The sequence below is a fragment of the Dendrobates tinctorius genome, unplaced genomic scaffold, assembly GCF_039654945.1.
Source record: "Dendrobates tinctorius isolate UK_male_01 unplaced genomic scaffold, ASM3965494v1 ptg000075l, whole genome shotgun sequence".
Lineage (NCBI taxonomy): Eukaryota > Metazoa > Chordata > Amphibia > Anura > Dendrobatidae > Dendrobates > Dendrobates tinctorius.
Window position 1 is genome coordinate 28,454,026 of NW_027361743.1, and position 17,863 is coordinate 28,471,888.

Genomic DNA, 17,863 nt, shown 5'->3' on the forward strand with positions numbered 1-17,863 from the left:
ACAAGTTTTATTTTTTGTCCTTTAATGTGTTTTCACTTCAGACTGAGACGTGATTCCCTTATGTATATATTCTTGTGATGGTCGAAGCAGAGAACTGGAAAATTGCAAGGAATTGATCCAGAAAAGAAATTAATACAGAAATTTCCATTGGTTAATGAAGTCAGATCATTTTCTCAAACTGTGGAACTTTTTTTTGTTGTTTTTTGAGCTGTAAAAATCTGCAGAAAGTTTCTCCATTTTTGGCTTTCCTTTTGTGTTTTTCTCCAGTGCAGTGATATTTAGTTCCTTTTAAATGGAGGTTTTCTTTTAACCCCTTAATTGTCGGAACTTGTTTTCGTTTTTCGCTCCCCTTCTTCCCAGAGCCATAACTGTTTTATTTTTTCAGTCAATATGGCCGTGTGAGGGCTTATTTTTTGCGGGACTAGTTGTACTTTTGAAATACACCATTGGTTTTACCATGTAGTGTACTCAAAAACGGGGGGAAAAAATTCCCAGTGCGGTGAAATTGCAAAAAAAAGTGCAATCCCACACTTGTTTTTTGTTTGGCTTTTTTGCTAGGTTCACTAAATGCTAAAACTGACCTGCCATTATGATTCTCCAGGTCATTACGAGTTCATAGACACCAAACATGTCTAGGTTCTTTTTTATCTAAGGCTAGTTTCACACTAGCCTTACAGGATGCAGCGCTGCCGCTAAGCCCCGGCCGAGCCCCCTCCAGTCAGCTCCTCTGATTGCAGGACGCTGCATGCGATCAGCGTACCCTATATTTAGCGTTGGGTACACTGGTCTTGCGCTGGCACACTTTTGCCGCCGCATCCGCCCTTTTGGCGCTGCGCCGAGCGCACAAAAATGCAAGTGTTTTTGTGCGCTCGGCGAAGCGCCAGCAAAACTGTGCCAGTGCACAACCAGCGTACCCAATGCTAAATATAGGGTACGCTGATCGCGTGCAGTGTCATGCAATCAGAGGAGGCGGGGCTTAGCAGCGGCCCTGCGCTGCGCCCTGTAACGCTAGTGTGAAACCAGACTAAGTGGTGTAAAATATTCCCGAGTTTGCTTAAAAGAAAAAAAAACAAAAAAAAACGCAATTTTCCGAGACTTGTAGCATCTCCATTTGCATTTTAGTGCAATGTTGCGGTGACCAAAAAATGTAATTCTGATATTTTGATTTTCGGGTTAATCCTTTTTTTTTTTTTTATTGATGGATCGGGCGATTCTGAACTCGGCGATAACAAATGTGTAGGGTTTTTATTATTATTATTTATTATTATTATTATTAATAATAATAATAATAATAATAATAAATAATATTATTTTGATTGGGGCGAAAGGGGGGGTGATTTAAACTCTTATGGGTTTTTTTTTTTTTAACTTATATTTTACTTTTGGCATGCTTCAATATCCTCTATAGGAGACTACAGTCATAGCCAAAAGTTTTGAGAATGACACAAATATTATATTTTCACATGATCTGCTGCCCTCTGGTTTTTATGTTTGTTTGTCAGATGTTTTTATCACATACAGAAATATAATTGCAATCATATTATGAGTAACAAAAGGTTATATTGACAGTTAGAATGAGTTAATGCAGCAAATCAATATTTGCAGTGTTGACCCTTCTTCAGGACCTCAGCAATTCTCCCTGGCATGCTCTCAATCAACTTCTGGATCAAATCCTGACTGATAGCAGTCCATTCTTGCAAAATCAATGCTTTTATTTTGTCTGAATTTGAAGGTTTTTGTTTGTCCACCCGTCTCTTGATGATTGACCACAAGTTCTCAATGGGATTAAGATCTGGGGAGTTTCCAGGCCATGGTCCCAAAATCTCTGTTTTGTTCCCGGAGCCATTTAGTTACCACCTTTGCTTTGTGGCAAGGTGCTCCATCATGTTGAAAAAGGCATTGTTGATCGCCAAACTGCTCTTGGACGGTTGGGAGAAGTTGCTCTTGGAGGACATTCTGGTACCATTCTTTATTCATGGCTGTGTTTTCAGGCAAGACTGAGAGAGAGCCCATTCCCTTGGCTGAGAAGCAACCCCACACATGAATGATTTCAGGATGCTTGACAGTTGGCATGAGACAAGACTGGTGGTAGCGCTCACTTGGTCTTCTCCGAATAAGCCGTTTTCCAGATGTCCCAAACAATCGAAAAGGGGATTCATCAGAGAAAATGACTTTACCCCAGTCCTCAGCAGTCCACTCCCTGTACCTCTTGCAGAATATCAGTCTGTCCATGATGTTTTTCCTGGAGAGAAGTGGCTTCTTTGCTGCCCTCCTTGAGACCAGGCCTTGCTCCAAGAGTCTCCGCCTCACAGTGCGTGCAGATGCACTCACACCTGCTTGCTGCCATTCCTGAGCAAGCTCTGCACTGCTGGTAGCCCGATCCCGCAGCTGAAACACTTTTAAGAGACGGTCCTGGCGCTTGCTGGTCTTTCTTGGGCGCCCTGGAGCCTTTTTGGCAACAAGGGAACCTCTCTCCTTGAAGTTCTTGATGATGCGATAGATTGTTGACTGAGGTGCAATCTTTCTAGCTGCGATACTCTTCCCTGTTAGGCCATTTTTGTGCAGTGCAATGATGACTGCATGTGTTTCTTTAGAGATAACCATGGTTAACAGAAGAGAAACAATGATGCCAAGCACCAGCCTCCTTTTAAAGTGTCCAGTGGTGTCATTCTTACTTAATCATGACAGATTGATCTCCAGCCCTGTCCTCATCAACACCCACACCTGTGTTAATGGAGCAATCACTGAAACGATGTTAGCTGGTCCTTTTAAGGCAGGGCTGCAATGATGTTGAAATGTGTTTTGGGGGATAAAGGTAATTTTCTAGGCAAATATTGACTTTGCAAGTAATTGCTGTTAAGCTGATCACTCTTTATAACATTCTGGAGTATATGCAAATTGCCATTAGAAAAAATGAAGCAGTAGACTTTGTGAAAATTAATATTTGTGTCATTCTCTAAACTTTTGGCCATGGCTGTAGAAGCTGCCATAGCTGCTACATAGAGGCGATGCTCAGATTGCCTCTATGTAGTAGAATTACAACATTGCTGTGAGCCCTTCGCGGGCAGGGTCTTCTCCCCTTCTGAACTTGTGTGTCTTGTATTGCTCAGGTTTATTGTACTTATCTATGTTTGCCCCTTTTCCACATGTAAAGCGCTATGGAATAAATGACGCTATAAAAATGTATAATAATATTTGCTATGAGCGCCGACCACAGTGTGGCGCTCATAGCAATCTGCCATCAACAACCATAGAGGTCTCGTTATGGCAACTTGTCGCTGACCCCCAATCACGTGATGGGGGTCGGCGATGCGCTCATTTCCAGCCGTGCGCCGGAAATTTTAGTTAAATGCCACTGTCAGCGTTTGACAGTGGGATTTAACTAGTTAATGAGTGCGGGCGGACGGCGATTCCACTCTCTGCTAGTGCAGGGACATGTCAGCTGTTGAAAACAGTCGACATGTCGCGGCTTTGAGGTGTGCTCCCCACCGGAGCCCTCCTCAAAGCCGGGGATACTGACAGCTGACGTACTATCCCATCAGCGGTCAGTAAGGGGTTAAAGAAGAACACTTCCATTTGTTCCCAGTGACCTATTATTGCTTTATGTACTGCGATCCTGAGTGATTTGTTTTGGAGTCCTTTCCCCATCTGTGCAGGGAAGAATATGGGAGCTGACACGCTGCTAAATCGTTGCCGCAGCCCCTTCAGGTCACTGGGGGGATCCCATAGGTCAGATCCCTTTAAAACACCTTTTTAAAATAAAGACTTGTTTTTTCATTGTTTTATGTGACTTGTGTCCATCCACCTTTCTCCCTGCAGCAGTGGACAGACATTTCCCGTTTCATCTGGCCATTTTTCTATATTTCTTGTGTGGTTCACGTGAGCGAACAGTTGGCAAAATTCTTCACCAATTTTTTTCCTTTTTATTTTGCAGCTTCTACGAGAGCTGAAACATCCGAATGTTATTTCTCTGCAAAAAGTGTTCCTCTCCCACGCGGACAGAAAGGTGTATCTTCTATTTGATTTTGCAGAGCACGACCTATGGGTAAGAGCGCCGCGCACTTCTGTCCTTCAGTGAGAACGGTACAGCATGCAGCCGGTGAAGGAGATTTCTCAAAACTGACGCCGTGTCGGGGAACGAACGGAGTCTAATGTTTTCAAAAGTGTGGGTTTTTTTTTTTTTTTTGTTTTTTTTTAATTTTGATGATTTGAAGACTAAAGCAGCATCCTGATTAACTCCTTCCCGACCAATGACGCCACATTGGCACAGGTTTTCATGACGCCTATCTGACCAATGACGCCCATGTGGCGTCATGACTTCAAAGCCCCCCTGCGGGTCGGGTGACCGGAGTCACTAAAAGGTCAGCCGACCCGCAGATACAGGGGGCTTTGTTCTTTACCACAGGGGGCGTGGATTCACCCCCACGTGGCTACGATCGCTCTGATTGGCTGTATCACATTTAACAGCCAATCAGAGCGATAGTAATATTTCATCAATGAAAATTGATGAAATATTACAATCCAGCCATGGCCGATGCAGCAGTAGCATTGGACATGGCTTGAGACCCAGATCCCCCCCCCCCCCCCGACTCACAGGACCGATCGGCCCCCGATACCAACTGACGCCGCTGTCATCATCTGCTCCCCTCCCCCTTCTCTCTGCTCTCCCCCCGGTACCTCCGATGTCCCTCTCTGGCTCCCGGTGTCCTGCCGTCCTGCTTCATGGGTGCTGCCATCTTGGAAAATGGCGGGCGCATGCGCAGTGCGCCCGCCGTCTGCAGATTCATTCATTCATTCATTCATTCATTTTGTTCATTGTGATAAACTCACAGTGATCAAAATAGAATGAAAAGTAAATAAACCCCCCCTTTATTACCCCCATAGGCAGGAACAAATAATAAAATAAAGAAATTATTTTTATTTTTCCATTAGGGTTGGAATTAGGGTTAGGGTTGGAATTAGGGGTAGGGTGGGGTTAGGGTTGGAATTAGGGTTAAGGGTGTGTTGGGGTTAGGGTTTTGTTTGGGATTAGGGTTAGGGATGTGTTGGGGTTAGGGTTATGGTTGGGATTAGGGTTAGGGTTATGGTTGGGATTAGGGTTAGGGATGTGTTGGGGTTAGGGTTATGGTTGGGGTTAGGGTTATGGATGGGTTGGGGTTAGGGTTAGGGATGGGTTGGGGTTAGGGATGGGTTGGGGTTAGGGATGGGTTGGGGTTAGGGATGGGTTGGGGTTAGGGGTGGGTTGGGGTTAGGGTTATGGTTAGGGTTAGGGATGGCATTAGGGTTAGGGGTGGAGTTAGAATTGAGGGGTTTCCACTGTTTAGGCACATCAGGGGGTCTCCAAACGCGACATGGTGCAACCATTGATTCCAGCCAATTTTGCGTTCAAAAAGTCAAACGGTGCTCTGTTGTGAGTTCATTTTTCCCTTCACCATTGAGGTCTGATGAACTCCCTCTAGTGAAGGAAGGTAGTGAGGCTGATTACCAAACACCTGGGCAGCTAGATTATGACTGGGTGGCTGGAATTGAGGACTGGATATAAGGCTGCCGACTCCCTTCTTCCTGGCTGGTGATTTTCCTGCTGGATTCTTGGAGACCAGTCTGATTCCTGCATCTCAAAGCTAAGTTTTTCTGCTCTGCTTTGTACTCTTCAGTTTTGTTTTTGTTTTGCCTTGTTTTTTGGGAGTTCTGCCATCCCCGGCCGGGTTGAGCTGAATTCCATTTTTGTCTCTGATCTGTTGTTCTTTTGCTCTGTCTTCAGAATATACCTGAGTGCTGATATAGTCTTTTGAAGCCTAGCGACTTCAGGGCCTGTTTTTCCTATCAGTCGGTTGGCTCATTTTGATAGGGTTTTTGCGGATGGCAGACAGCAGCTTTCCTATCCTGTCCTATGTAGTTAGCTTGGGCCCCATCATTTGCTCAACCTATCTTTCTATCTGTGTTAGTGTTTTCATCTTGCTTCACCGTCATTATATGTTGGGGGCTGCCTATTGCTTTGGGGTCTGCTCTGGGGCAGTTTAGTTTTTCCCCTTTCTGTCTTTAGGCTATGTAGTTCTCCGGCTGTGATCGAGGGGTCTAGGGCACCGTATGAACCCCCCACGGCTACTGTTAGTTGTGGATAGGTTCAGGGGTCTGCAATCCGATAGCTGCCAACCTCTCTGGTTTTTCTGGACTTAGCTGGTATTTTGTTTTTTCCTCCTTCGGTGACTCATCATAACAGTGCTCCCTCCCTTCCAAGCCCCAACGTGTGCCCAAACAGTGGTTTACCCCAACATATAGGGTATCAGCGTACACAGGAAAAATGGCACAACAACTTTGGTGGTCTAATTTCTCCTGTTACCCTTGGGAAAATAAAAAATTGAGGACTAAAAATTATTTTTGTGGAAAGAAAAGATTTTTTTTATTTTCACGTCTCTGCGTTATAAACTTCTGTGAAGCACTTGGGGGTTCAAAGTGCTCACCAGACATCTAGATAAGTTCCTTGGGGGGTCTAGATTCCAAAATGGGGTCACTTGTGGGGGGGATTCCACAGTTTAGGCACACCAGCGGCTCTGCAAATGTAACATGATGCCCACAGACCATTCCATCAAAGTCAGCATTTCAAAATGTCACTACTTCCCTTCTGAGCCCCGACGTGTGCCTAAACAGTGGTTCCCCCCCACATATGGGGTGCCAGCATACTCGGGTCAAACTGGACAACAACTTTTGGGGTCCAATTTATCCTGGTACCCTTGTGAAAATAAAAAATTACGCACTAAAAAAATTTTTGAGGGGAAAAAAATATTTATTTTCACAGCACTGCATTATAAACTTTTGTGAAGCACTTGGGGGTTCAAAGTTCTCACTATGCATCTAGATGTGTTCCTTAGGGGGTCTAGTTTCCAAAATGGGGTCATGTGTGGGGGAGTTCCAATGTTTAGGCACACAGGGGCTCTGCAAACACGACATGGTGTCCGCTAACGATTAGAGGTAATTTTCATTTCAAAAAGTCAAATGGTGCTCTTTCCCTTCTGAGCCCTGCCGTGCGCCCAAACAGTGTCCCCCCCCCCCACATATGGGGTACCAGCGTACTCTGGACAACAACTTTTGTGGTCCAATTTCTCCTGTTAGCCTTGTGAAAATAAAAAATAGCGTGCTAAAAAATCACTTTTGAGGAAAAAAATTTTTTTTTATTTTCACTGCTCTGCGTTATAAACTTTTGTGAAGCACTTGGGGGATCAAAGTGCTCACTACACATCTAGATTAGTTCCATAAGGGGTCTAATTTCCAAAATGGTGTCACTTGTAGGGGAGCTCCAATGTTTAGTCACACAGGGGCTCTCCAAACACGACATGGTGTCCAATAACGATTGGAGCTAATTTTCCATTCAAAAAGTCAAATGGCGCTCCTTCCCTTCCGGGCACCCAAACAGTGGTTTATGACCACATATGAGGTATCTGTGCACTCAGGAGAAATTGCCCAACAAATTTTAGCATCAATTTTATCCTGTTGCCCATGTGAAAATGAAAAAATTGATGCTAAAAGAAAATTTTTGTTGGAAAAATTAAAATGTCCATTTTTTCTTTCCACGTTGCTTTAGTGCCTGTGAAACACCTGAAGGGTTAATCTTCTTGAATGTGGTTTTGAGTAGCTTGAGGGGTGCAGTTTTTAGAATGGTGTCACTTGGGTATTTTCTGCCATATAGACCCCTCAAAGTGACTTCAAATGTGAGGTGGTCCCTAAAAAAAAATGGTTTTGTAAATTTTGTTGTAAAAATGAGAAATCACTGGTCAACTTTTAACCCTTATAACTTCCTAACAAAAAAAAAATTGTATTTCCAAAATTGTGCTGATGTAAAGTAGACATGTGGGAAATGTTATTTATTAACTATTTTGTGTCACATACCTCTCTAGTTTAACAGAATAAAAATTCAAAATTTGAAAATTGCAAAATTTTCTACATTTTTGCCAAATTTCTGATTTTTTTCACAAATAAACGTAAAAATTATCGACCTAAATTTACCACTAACATGAAGCCCAATATGTCACGAAAAAACAATCTCGGAATCTCTAGGATCCGTTGAAGCGTTCCTTAGTTATTACCTCCTAAAGGGACACTGGTCAGAATTGCATAAAATGGCCTGGTCATTAAGGTCAAAATAGGCTTGGTCATGAAGGGGTTAATGTCACAAGCAGCTGCTGCTCTTTTGCTTTGCACCAGTTTTGAATAATAAGTGCTGGCGTTAGACTAGGAAGCACAAGACTCCTAGTCCTGCAGTGATCTCCTGCCGACAAAACACAGCCTAGTAAGTGACACATTGACAGAATCAGGGTCTCTGCCCCTACACCATGCTGCTTTCAGATTGCATAGCAAAATACCTGCTGAGCGATTCCCTTTAACTGATAACAAGCAGAATTCCAAATTTAGGTTTCAATATGAATGCAGTGTAAATCTGGCCAAATACATTAGATTAGCGTCAACCCCAGGAGCTGATGTTGTCAGACGTAGGAATTGGACATACTTTCGGAGTCCAAAAGTCTGCAAAAGATTTCTCATCGATAGAGTATTCTGATAAAGATCATTTGTCTTATGTCATTGGACGTGTTCGGCCAGGTTGCACTAAATTGGATAATTTAGACTAAAATATGATTTTGTTTTCATAAGTGGCACAATCGATCACCAGCCATTCGTTCATTCAGTGACGAAGGGCCCTGCGTGGGCTTGAAATGCGTAGGCTGTTTCTGAAGTATGTGATCACTCAATTTTAAGAAACAAACTATTTTTAATTTTTTTTTTTTTTTTTTTAACTTTTTCAATTGTGGTTGCTGGAATGATCTCCCTTATCTTATTCATTCAATGCTTGTTCAACCATTCAGCTACTTATCTGCTGTGTATGGCCACCTCTAGGGTATATTTGCCCAGGCTTGCAGTTACTCCATCGAAATGCAGAAGGTCTGCGGCTACTGCATAGCAGACCTCCTTTATACGCGTGAATGTAATGGCCTCTGCTGTATCCTGTAGCCGCCATCGGAAAGGACTCTTCTGTTGCACTTGGCAGTCTAATGAGATTTCTTTTATAAATCTTTTCCGGATCTCGCACTCCTAAGTTTAAGAGGCGTTTGATTTGATTGACAGCTCCGAGCTAATTGGTGACGTGTGTGGGGCCGGAGCGGTGTTATTACAGGTGTCTGCACAATGCTAAGCCCTGAGAATCGCGCCGCTGCCCGGCCTCTCTGGTTGGATTCCAGATTTTAATGCACTTTCCATTTAGTCTTAGGAAGAGTTTATTCCTCGTTCCTGTTTTCTTTTTTTTTTTTCCATACCAATGAAAAGATAGTGCAACGGGTCATAGAATGAACTCAATGAGCCCGGGGGCTCTCCTTTCAGCAGAAGTATACTGATCCACTGTAACGCACGACGCTCTGCCAGGCTTCCGGACCTGGCTGGGATTCTGAGAAAAGGGATTTTTGCAAGTGCACTTCAGCAGAGCCGGCAAGGTTCCAGCATCTCGCCTTTCATCGGCCTCGGCTACAAGTAGAAAGGACTCGCTTTGCCGCTTCTGCCTCCTAAATGTGCTCTTTTGTGTTTAGGCACAATCGGGTGTCCGATTCAGAAACTGCATTTTAGCTGCTCTCTCTTTACCTCTTAGCCTGTTATGAAGGGAGAGAGTTACTAAATGTGACTTGTAGATTTAACTACTGCCAATAATGTCAGCACTGAGGCCACAATAGGTGCAAAGGCCAAAACTAATTCTACAAAGGCGGTAATTTAGAGCTGATTGCACTTTCTACCGGGCCGCTCTTTAGCTCCACCCTGTTGACAAATATATTACATGAGAGCTTAGCACTTTAAAGAGGACCTGTCTCCAGAGCAAAAGTGGCCAATTATTATTTTTTATTTTATTCCTCTTGGTTCGAAAGATTTTTTTTATTTAGTGGTTAATTATGACCTTTGCCAAGGAGGTAGTGCTCACAGGGAAATTATGCTGAGCAGTCTAGACCCGCCCCAGAGGATCCTGTGAGCCACACCCCCTTGGAAAGACCATACAAATAGCACTAATATTTTTCCTTTGGTGCTGGAATTATTCCTTTCTCCCCTTGCCCTCATTTTTTTTTCCACTTGTTTAAAAAAAAAAAGGAAGAAAAAGAAAAACTTTAAAAATGCTGACAGTGGTAAGTGTATGACTTGGATACTTGTTTTTGGCTCTGTTCACATCAAGGTTGCTTATTCTGTCTCTCCTTTGCATTTTATAGGCAGAACAGCAAAATTAACAAAATTGCTGGATTAGTTTCAAGACGGGGACCAATGAGCCTGACAGACTCCATTGACAATAATGGGATCTGAGTTTCTGCCCCGTTCATCAGGCAAAAGAGAGCAGTATGCTGCATTATTTTGTTTGGTATTGTTTGCTGTGACTGCGACTCCCAACTGTTGGAAACAGTCTTGCCTATGGAGCACCTGAGAGCTCTCCGGCAAGAGTGGTACTCCCACCTGTCGTGGTCGGAACACACACACACACACCCTCACTCTCTCACACTCACTCACACACACACCGATCTGCAAAGAATCAATAGGCCTGCAACATACAAAATTTTATCCAAAAGTTTAGGTACTCTCAACATCCAGTGGGGGAAAAAAAGTATTTAGTCAGCCACCAATTGTGCAAGTTCGCCCACTTAAAAACCTGAGAGAAGCCTGTAATTGACATCATAGGTAGACCACAACTATGAGAGTCAAAATGAGAAGACAAATCCAGAAAATCACCTTGTCTGATTTGGCAAGATTTATTTTGCAAATTATGGTGGAAAATAAGTATTTGGTCACCTAAATACATGTAAGATTTCTGGCTCTCACAGACCTGTAACTTCTTTAAGAGGCTCCTCTGTCCTCCACTCATTACCTGTAGTGATGGTATCTGTTTGAATTTATCAGTGTAAAAGACACCTGTCCACAACCTCAGTCACACTCCAAACTCCACTATGTTGAAGACCAAAGAGCTGTCGAAGGACACCAGAAACAAAATTGTAGCCCTGTACCAGGCTGGGAAGGCTGAATCTGCAATAAGCAAGCAGCTTGGTGTGATGAAATCAACTGTGGGAGCAATAATAAGAAAATAGAAGACATGCAAGACCACTGATAATCTCCCTCGATCTGGTGCTCCATGTAAGATCTCACCCCTTGGGATCAAAATGATCACAAGAACAGTGAGCAAAAATCCCAGAGCCACACGGGGGACCTAGTGAATGACCTGCATAGAGCTGGGACCACCGTAACAAAGGCTACCATCAGTAACACACTACACCACCAGGGTCTCAGATCCTGCAGTGCCAGACGTGTCCCCCTGCTTAAGCCAGTACATATCCAGGCCCATCTGAAGTTCGCTATAGAGCATTTGGATTATCCAGAAGAGTATTGAGAGAATGTCATATGGTCTGATGAATCCAAAGTAGAACTGCTTGGTAGACACAAAACTCATCGTGTTTGAAGGAGACAGAATGCCGAGTTGCATCCAAAGAACACCATACCTACTTTGAAGCAGGGGGTGGCAACATCGTGCTTTGGGGCTGTTTCTCTGCAAAGGGACCAGGACTACTGATCTGTTTACATGAAAGAATGAATGGGGCCATGTATCGTGACATTTTGAGTGCAAACCTCCTTCCATCAGCAAGGGCATTGCAGATGAAATGTGGATGGGTCCCAAGCACACCGCCAGGGCAATGGAGTGGCTTCGTAAGAAGCATATGAAGGTCCTGGAGTGGCCTAGCCAGTCTCCAGATCTCAACCCCATACAAAACCTTTGGAGGGAGTTGAAAGTCCGTGTTGCCCAGTGACAGGCCTAAAACATCACTGCTCTAGAGGAGATCTGCATGGAGGAATGGGCCAACATACCAACAACAGTGTGTGGCAACCTTGTGAAGACTTACAGAAAATGTTTGACATCTGTCATTGCCAACAAAGGATATATAACAAAATACTGAGATGAACTTTTGTAAATGACCAAATACTTATTTTCCACCATAATTTGCAAAATAAATCTTGCCAAATCAGACAAGGTGATTTTCTGGATTTGTTTTCTCATTTTGACTCTCATAGTTGTGGTCTACATATGATGTCAATTACAGGCCTCTCTCACCTTATAAGTGGGAGCTTCTTTTAGTAAGCCCTCAGGAACTCCTCCTCTCTGCTTGAGTCACCGCTATATTGGTCCCATGGATGGCACATTGAATGTCACAGGAGACCACCATAGCTGTTACAGAAGGGGGGTTTTGGAGGATTTACTGCCAGAAGCTTAGCGAACTTCATGGCGGAAGGACTCTGGTCCTCATGGTGCTTGACGTATTAAAATGTTTTTGCTTATAGAACTTCTAAGAGCGTGATAATGGGTGTTAACCCTTTCTACACACATCCATCTGGAGGGGCCAGTCTTGAGCCTCCTCGTGGTCTGCATAGGGTATGCCCCCTGCCGGATCATTAATGGTGCTAGCAACGCCGGCTTCATCCAAGAGGCTCTTAATACTAGTTACAAACCAGACCGCAGCTCCCATGTTGGTTGGCAGGATAGCCCTGCAATTTGGACTGTAAAAGGGACAAGGTTATGGAAACGTGCACAAAACAAAGGCCATTTTTGGGGCTTTCCTAGGTGGTGGGGCCCAAATGTAAATGTTGGTATGTCGGAAAAGCAACGATCACAATAAATGCAGGAGGCTGTTGACGTTCCGTAGATTGTTCCCGGCTGTCACAAGTCGCGGGACATCTTTTCGGTCGTCAGCCGTGTCCGTTTCTAATTTTGCTCTTTTCCGTGCTTTTCTTTCCACCGGTCGGCCATGTCGATGGTCTTGGCTTCCTTTTTATAATTGCTCTCTGACCTTCTGCCACACGTTTCATTCAGAGAAGGTTCCAGGAAAGTCATAGACTTCACAACTGAATGGAAATGGCCTTTCCCATGTCTCGTCTCATCGCCAAATGTGTTTTTGCTTCTTTCAGCACATAATCAAATTTCACAGAGCGTCGAAAGCCAACAAGAAACCAGTGCAGTTACCTCGGGGAATGGTGAAGTCACTACTGTATCAGATTCTAGACGGGATTCACTACCTGCACGCCAACTGGGTGTTACATAGAGATTTGGTAAGTCGATCAGCCGCATACTCTGCTAGTAGGGTTTCTATGCTCGCGGACTTTCTTCGGTTTAGCTCCTAGTCATTCCTTACATGAAGTGTGGCCAATTTACTGTATATAGTTTTCCCATATTATTGGAAGAAAACTACCTTTTTATGTCATGCCGATAACTGTAGTAATAAGTTTACTGGAGGATCTGGTGCATTGTGTTTCCAAACAGATTTCAAATGATTTTTGGGTAGAATTTGACGTCTTTTGCTACACTTACCGATAGTCCAAAGGCCTTTTCAGTTTTAATCTTTCCTGTTAATGATTGGTCTGCAATCATATTACACAGTGCAAAACGTATACATTATTAAATAGATCTTACACCTGATGAAGCTGATGTATTTATTTAAAAAAATCCATGTCAGAATAGCTGTGGAATAGTTTGTTAAAGTTTTCCTAACTAATGTTAAAAAAAATGTTCATTTTAAGTTCTTCTCTAGCCATATTCATAAAATACTAATTTTAATATCAGGATTGTACCAACATTCTAGTCTTAGATTTTTCAGTGCAAGTACACCAGCCTCATCAGATGTAAGCCATCTATTTAATGTAGGCGCTTTGTTGTAAAATCTGGTGAGCTCTGACCCTCTGGTGTTTTGTGCACTAGGCCTCTTTTCACAAATACATATTTCTTATATATATCCTCAACAACGTCATTTGCAGCAGCGGCCCTCCCTACTCTAGCGATGTAAATAGTGTGCCCCCTAGTGGCCACAATTTCTTATGCAGGGCTTAGTTTTTTTTTTGTTTTTTTTTATACTGAACTTTAATTCCCCCCACCCCCCCAGAGAAGAATAAAATAAATTATACAGAATAATTAACTCTTTGTAAAAGTAAAGTTTTAGACATTTTCAAGAATAATACGTTTTCTGGTGTTTGACCTGAGTCTGAGGTGTTATCTAAACATTTATAAGTGCTTTTGCAAATTCAAGTATGTGTGGAATGTTTTATAATCGATCAGAGGGGAAAAAATCCTTAAAATTAAAAGTTGCTGTGTAATATTTGTTCTGGGGTGGTCACCTATGGCTGGGTATTGGGAAGCCTGGGGATAATTCTATAGAACGTCTTCACCTCTTACAGACAGTGTCGGTCAAAGTAGAAGTCCTGAGAAAGTGGGGTAGAAGACCTAATTAATAACTTACATTTAGGTTTAAAGGGTATTTGTCACCACGTTTCACACCACATGCTACAGTACATAGATTTAAAGGGATTTTTTTTTTTTTTTTTTCTTTAAGACCTGAGGCTGGCAAATTTACTTTAAAAATCCATGTTAGAATATCTGTATAATCCTGATGGCAAAATGAGAATTTTGAGTCCAGGTAAGGAGTGAGAGATTCTCATGAAAGTGTATTCAGGCTTTACCCACCCACCCAATCTGGCAGCAGTCACTGAGCAGTGTAATGACTCAGCAGGTAGGGGGGACACTGAGGACCTGTCTTATCAGGCTAGGTGGGTTGAGATTTTGTTTCACTTTATAACCCTTGTTGAAAGTTTTTCTTGCGTGTATTTTCAAAGCTAATGCAGCAGCCTCATCTGGTCTAACATCTATTTAGTACTGTAAAATCTGGTGACAGATCCACTTTAATTCTTTAGAAGTCTCTTACTTGAAGGTCTATTCTAACCAAAAGCATTTATTTCTTATCCACTAGATAGACGGAACCCTGTTCTCTGGTCCCTGCCAGCAGATGGACTCCCTAACGTTTATCAGCTGTAGGTTGAATGCTTTTGGCAGAGGAATGCACCCTGTAGGGTACTTCCACACGGGATGGAAATTCAACTGCAAAACCCACATAAATTATACATAGGTCACAGATCTAGCAGCAGATTACACCCTCTGCATTGCAAAGGGTAATATACACCGCTCAAAAAAAAAAAAAGGGAACACTAAAATGCCACATCCTAGATATTTTCTGTTGCAAATCTTTATTCATTACATAGTGGAATGCATTGAGGACAATAAAACATAAAATGATCACTGTAAATCAAAACATCCTATGGAGCTCTGGATTTGGAAGGATACTCACAATCAAAGTGGAAAATCAAATTACAGGCTGATCCAACTTTTGTGGAAATTTCTCAAGGCAAGAAAATGCTGCTCAGTTGTGTGTGTGTGTGTGTGTGTGGCTTCCTCGTGCCTGTATGACCTCCCTACAACCCTGCGTAACTTCTGATGAGGCGGCGGATGTTCTGCCGAAGGATCTCCCCCCTAGACCTGGATTAAAGCATCAGTCAACTACTGGACAGTCTGTGGCATTGGTGGATGGAACGAGACATGATATCCCAGATGTGCTTGATTGGATTCAGATCTGTGGAATGGGCAGGCCAGTCCATAGCATCAATGCATTCATCATGCAAGAACTGTTGATAAACTTCAGCCATATAAGGCCTAGCATTGTCATGTATCAGATGGAACCAAGGGCCCACTGCACCTGTGTATGGTCTCACAATCTTAGGATTCCATCCTGACACCGGTACCGTTGTTGCCAAAGCTGGCATTGATGTGCCATCCTGGATGAGTTGCACTACCTGAGCAACTTCTGTGCATTTGTACAAGCTATCTCATGCTACTGTCCCTTTAGGGGCGAGCACAATGGCAAAATGCAAAAGTGACCAAAACAGCCAAAATGTATGAGAACAAAGAAATGTTCTGTGGTTACCCCCTGCAGAACCACTCCTTTTGTAGAGGTTGTCTTGATAATTGCCTATCATTTCTACCTGTTGTGTGTCCCATTTGCACAACAGCAGGATAAATTGACAATCTGTGTTGCTTCATAACTGGACAGGTTGATTTCACAGTGTGGTTGAATTGGAGTTACATTCTGTTGTTTGAGTGTTCCCTTTACTTTTGCGCTCACATTCTTTTTTTTTTTTTTTTTTTTTTTTTTTCTCGCTCTTTATTGTATTTTAGTTTTATGTTAATTTACTCGTGTATTACTGCCCTCTGGCAAGCTGCTGACCTCAGGATGTTTTCTTGGAAGCTAATAAAAATCAATGGGGTCTGACTGTACACCTCTTTATTCATTTTGCATGTTTTGCAACATGGAAGTAGAATATACTGTGGTACGGAAAGTATTCAGATCCCTTCAAATTTTTCACTTTTTCATTGCAGCCATTTGGTAAATTCTAAAAAGCTCATTTTTTTTTCTCAATGTACACTCTGCACCCCATCTTGACTGAAAAAAAAAAACCGGAATGTAGAATTTTTTGCAAATTTACCCTTTGCTCAGACACTCTTATTTAAGTCACATGCTGTCCATTTCCTTGTGATCCTCCTTGAGATGGTTCTACTCCTTCATTGGAGTCCAGCTGTGTTTAATTAAACTGATAGGACTTTATTTGTAAAGGCACACACCTGTCTATATAAGACCTCACAATGCATGTCAGGCCAAATAAGAATCATGAGGTCAAAGGAACTGGCCAAGGAGCTCAGACAGAATTGTGGCAAGGCACACATCTGGCCAAGGTTGCAAAAGAATTTCTGCAGTACACAAGGTTCTTAAGAGCACAGTGGCCTCCATAAGCCTTAAATGGAAGAAATTTGGGGCCACCAGAAGTCTTCATAGAGCTGACCATCCAGCCAAGCTGAGCAATTGTGGGAGAAGAGCCTTGGTGAGAGAGGTAAAGAAGAACCCCAAGATCACTGTGATGTTGAGAAAGTTCCACGAAGTCCACTATCACTGCAGCCCTCCACCAGTGAGACCTTTATGTCAGAGTGGCCCGACGGAAGCCTCTCCTCAGTGCAAGAGATATGAAAGCCTGCTTAACGTTTGTTAAAAAATACATGAAGGACTCTTAGACTATGAGAAATAAGATTCTCTGGTCTGATGAGACAAAGAGAGAACTTTTTGGTGATAATTCTAAGCGATATGTGTGGAGAAAACCAGGCACTGCTCATCACCTGCCCAAAGCAATCCCAACAGTGAAACATGGTGGTGGCAGCATCATGCTATTGGGGTGTTTTTCAGCTGCAGGGACAGGCGACTGGTTGCAATTGAAGGAAACATGAATGCGGCCAAGTGCAGAGATATCCTGGATGAAAACCTCTTCCAGAGTGCTCTGGACCTCTGACTTGGCTGAAGGTTCACCTTCCAACAAGACAATGACCCTAAGCACACAGCTAAAATAACAAAGGAGTGGCTTTAGAACAACTCTGTGACCATTCTTGACTGAACCTGCCAGAGCCCTGACCTGAACCCAATTGAGCATCTCTGGAGAGACCTGAAAATGGCTGTCCACCAACATTCACCATCCAACCTGATGGAACTGGAGAGGATCTGCAAGGAAGAAGAGCAGAGGATCCCCAAATCCAGGCGTGATAAACTTGTTGCATCATTCCCAAGAAGACTCATGGCTGTACTAGCTCAATAGGGTGGTTCTACTCAATACTGAGCAAAGGATCTGAATACTTATACCATGGGATATTTCATTTTTTTTTTGTTTTTAAATTTTCAAAAATTTCTACATTTCTGGGGGGTTTTTTCTGTCAAGATCGGGTGCGGTCCAGAGTGTACATTAATGAGAAAAATAATGAACATTTTTGAATTTACCATATGACTGAAATGAAACAGTGAAAAATGTAAAGGGGTCTGAATACTTTCCGTACCCACTGTATACAGTAAATATATATGAAAATGTTATATGGAGGCCAATGGTTTAATATACTTGTGTAATTGAGGCTTAGTTCCTAAATAATGCTGTTCTCTAGAACAATAACAATGGC

General features: G+C 42.8%; 1 protein-coding gene across 1 annotated transcript in view; it reads left to right on the forward strand.

The window, feature by feature from the left end:
- The window catches only part of CDK8 (cyclin dependent kinase 8), a 66,996-nt gene that overhangs the window by 24,807 nt on the left and 24,326 nt on the right, over positions 1 to 17,863 (forward strand). The window contains exons 3-4 of the mRNA XM_073583122.1: positions 3,935 to 4,045; positions 12,964 to 13,104. Coding sequence (XP_073439223.1) covers positions 3,935 to 4,045; positions 12,964 to 13,104 — 252 coding nt within the window. The remainder of the gene's footprint in view (positions 1 to 3,934; positions 4,046 to 12,963; positions 13,105 to 17,863) is intronic.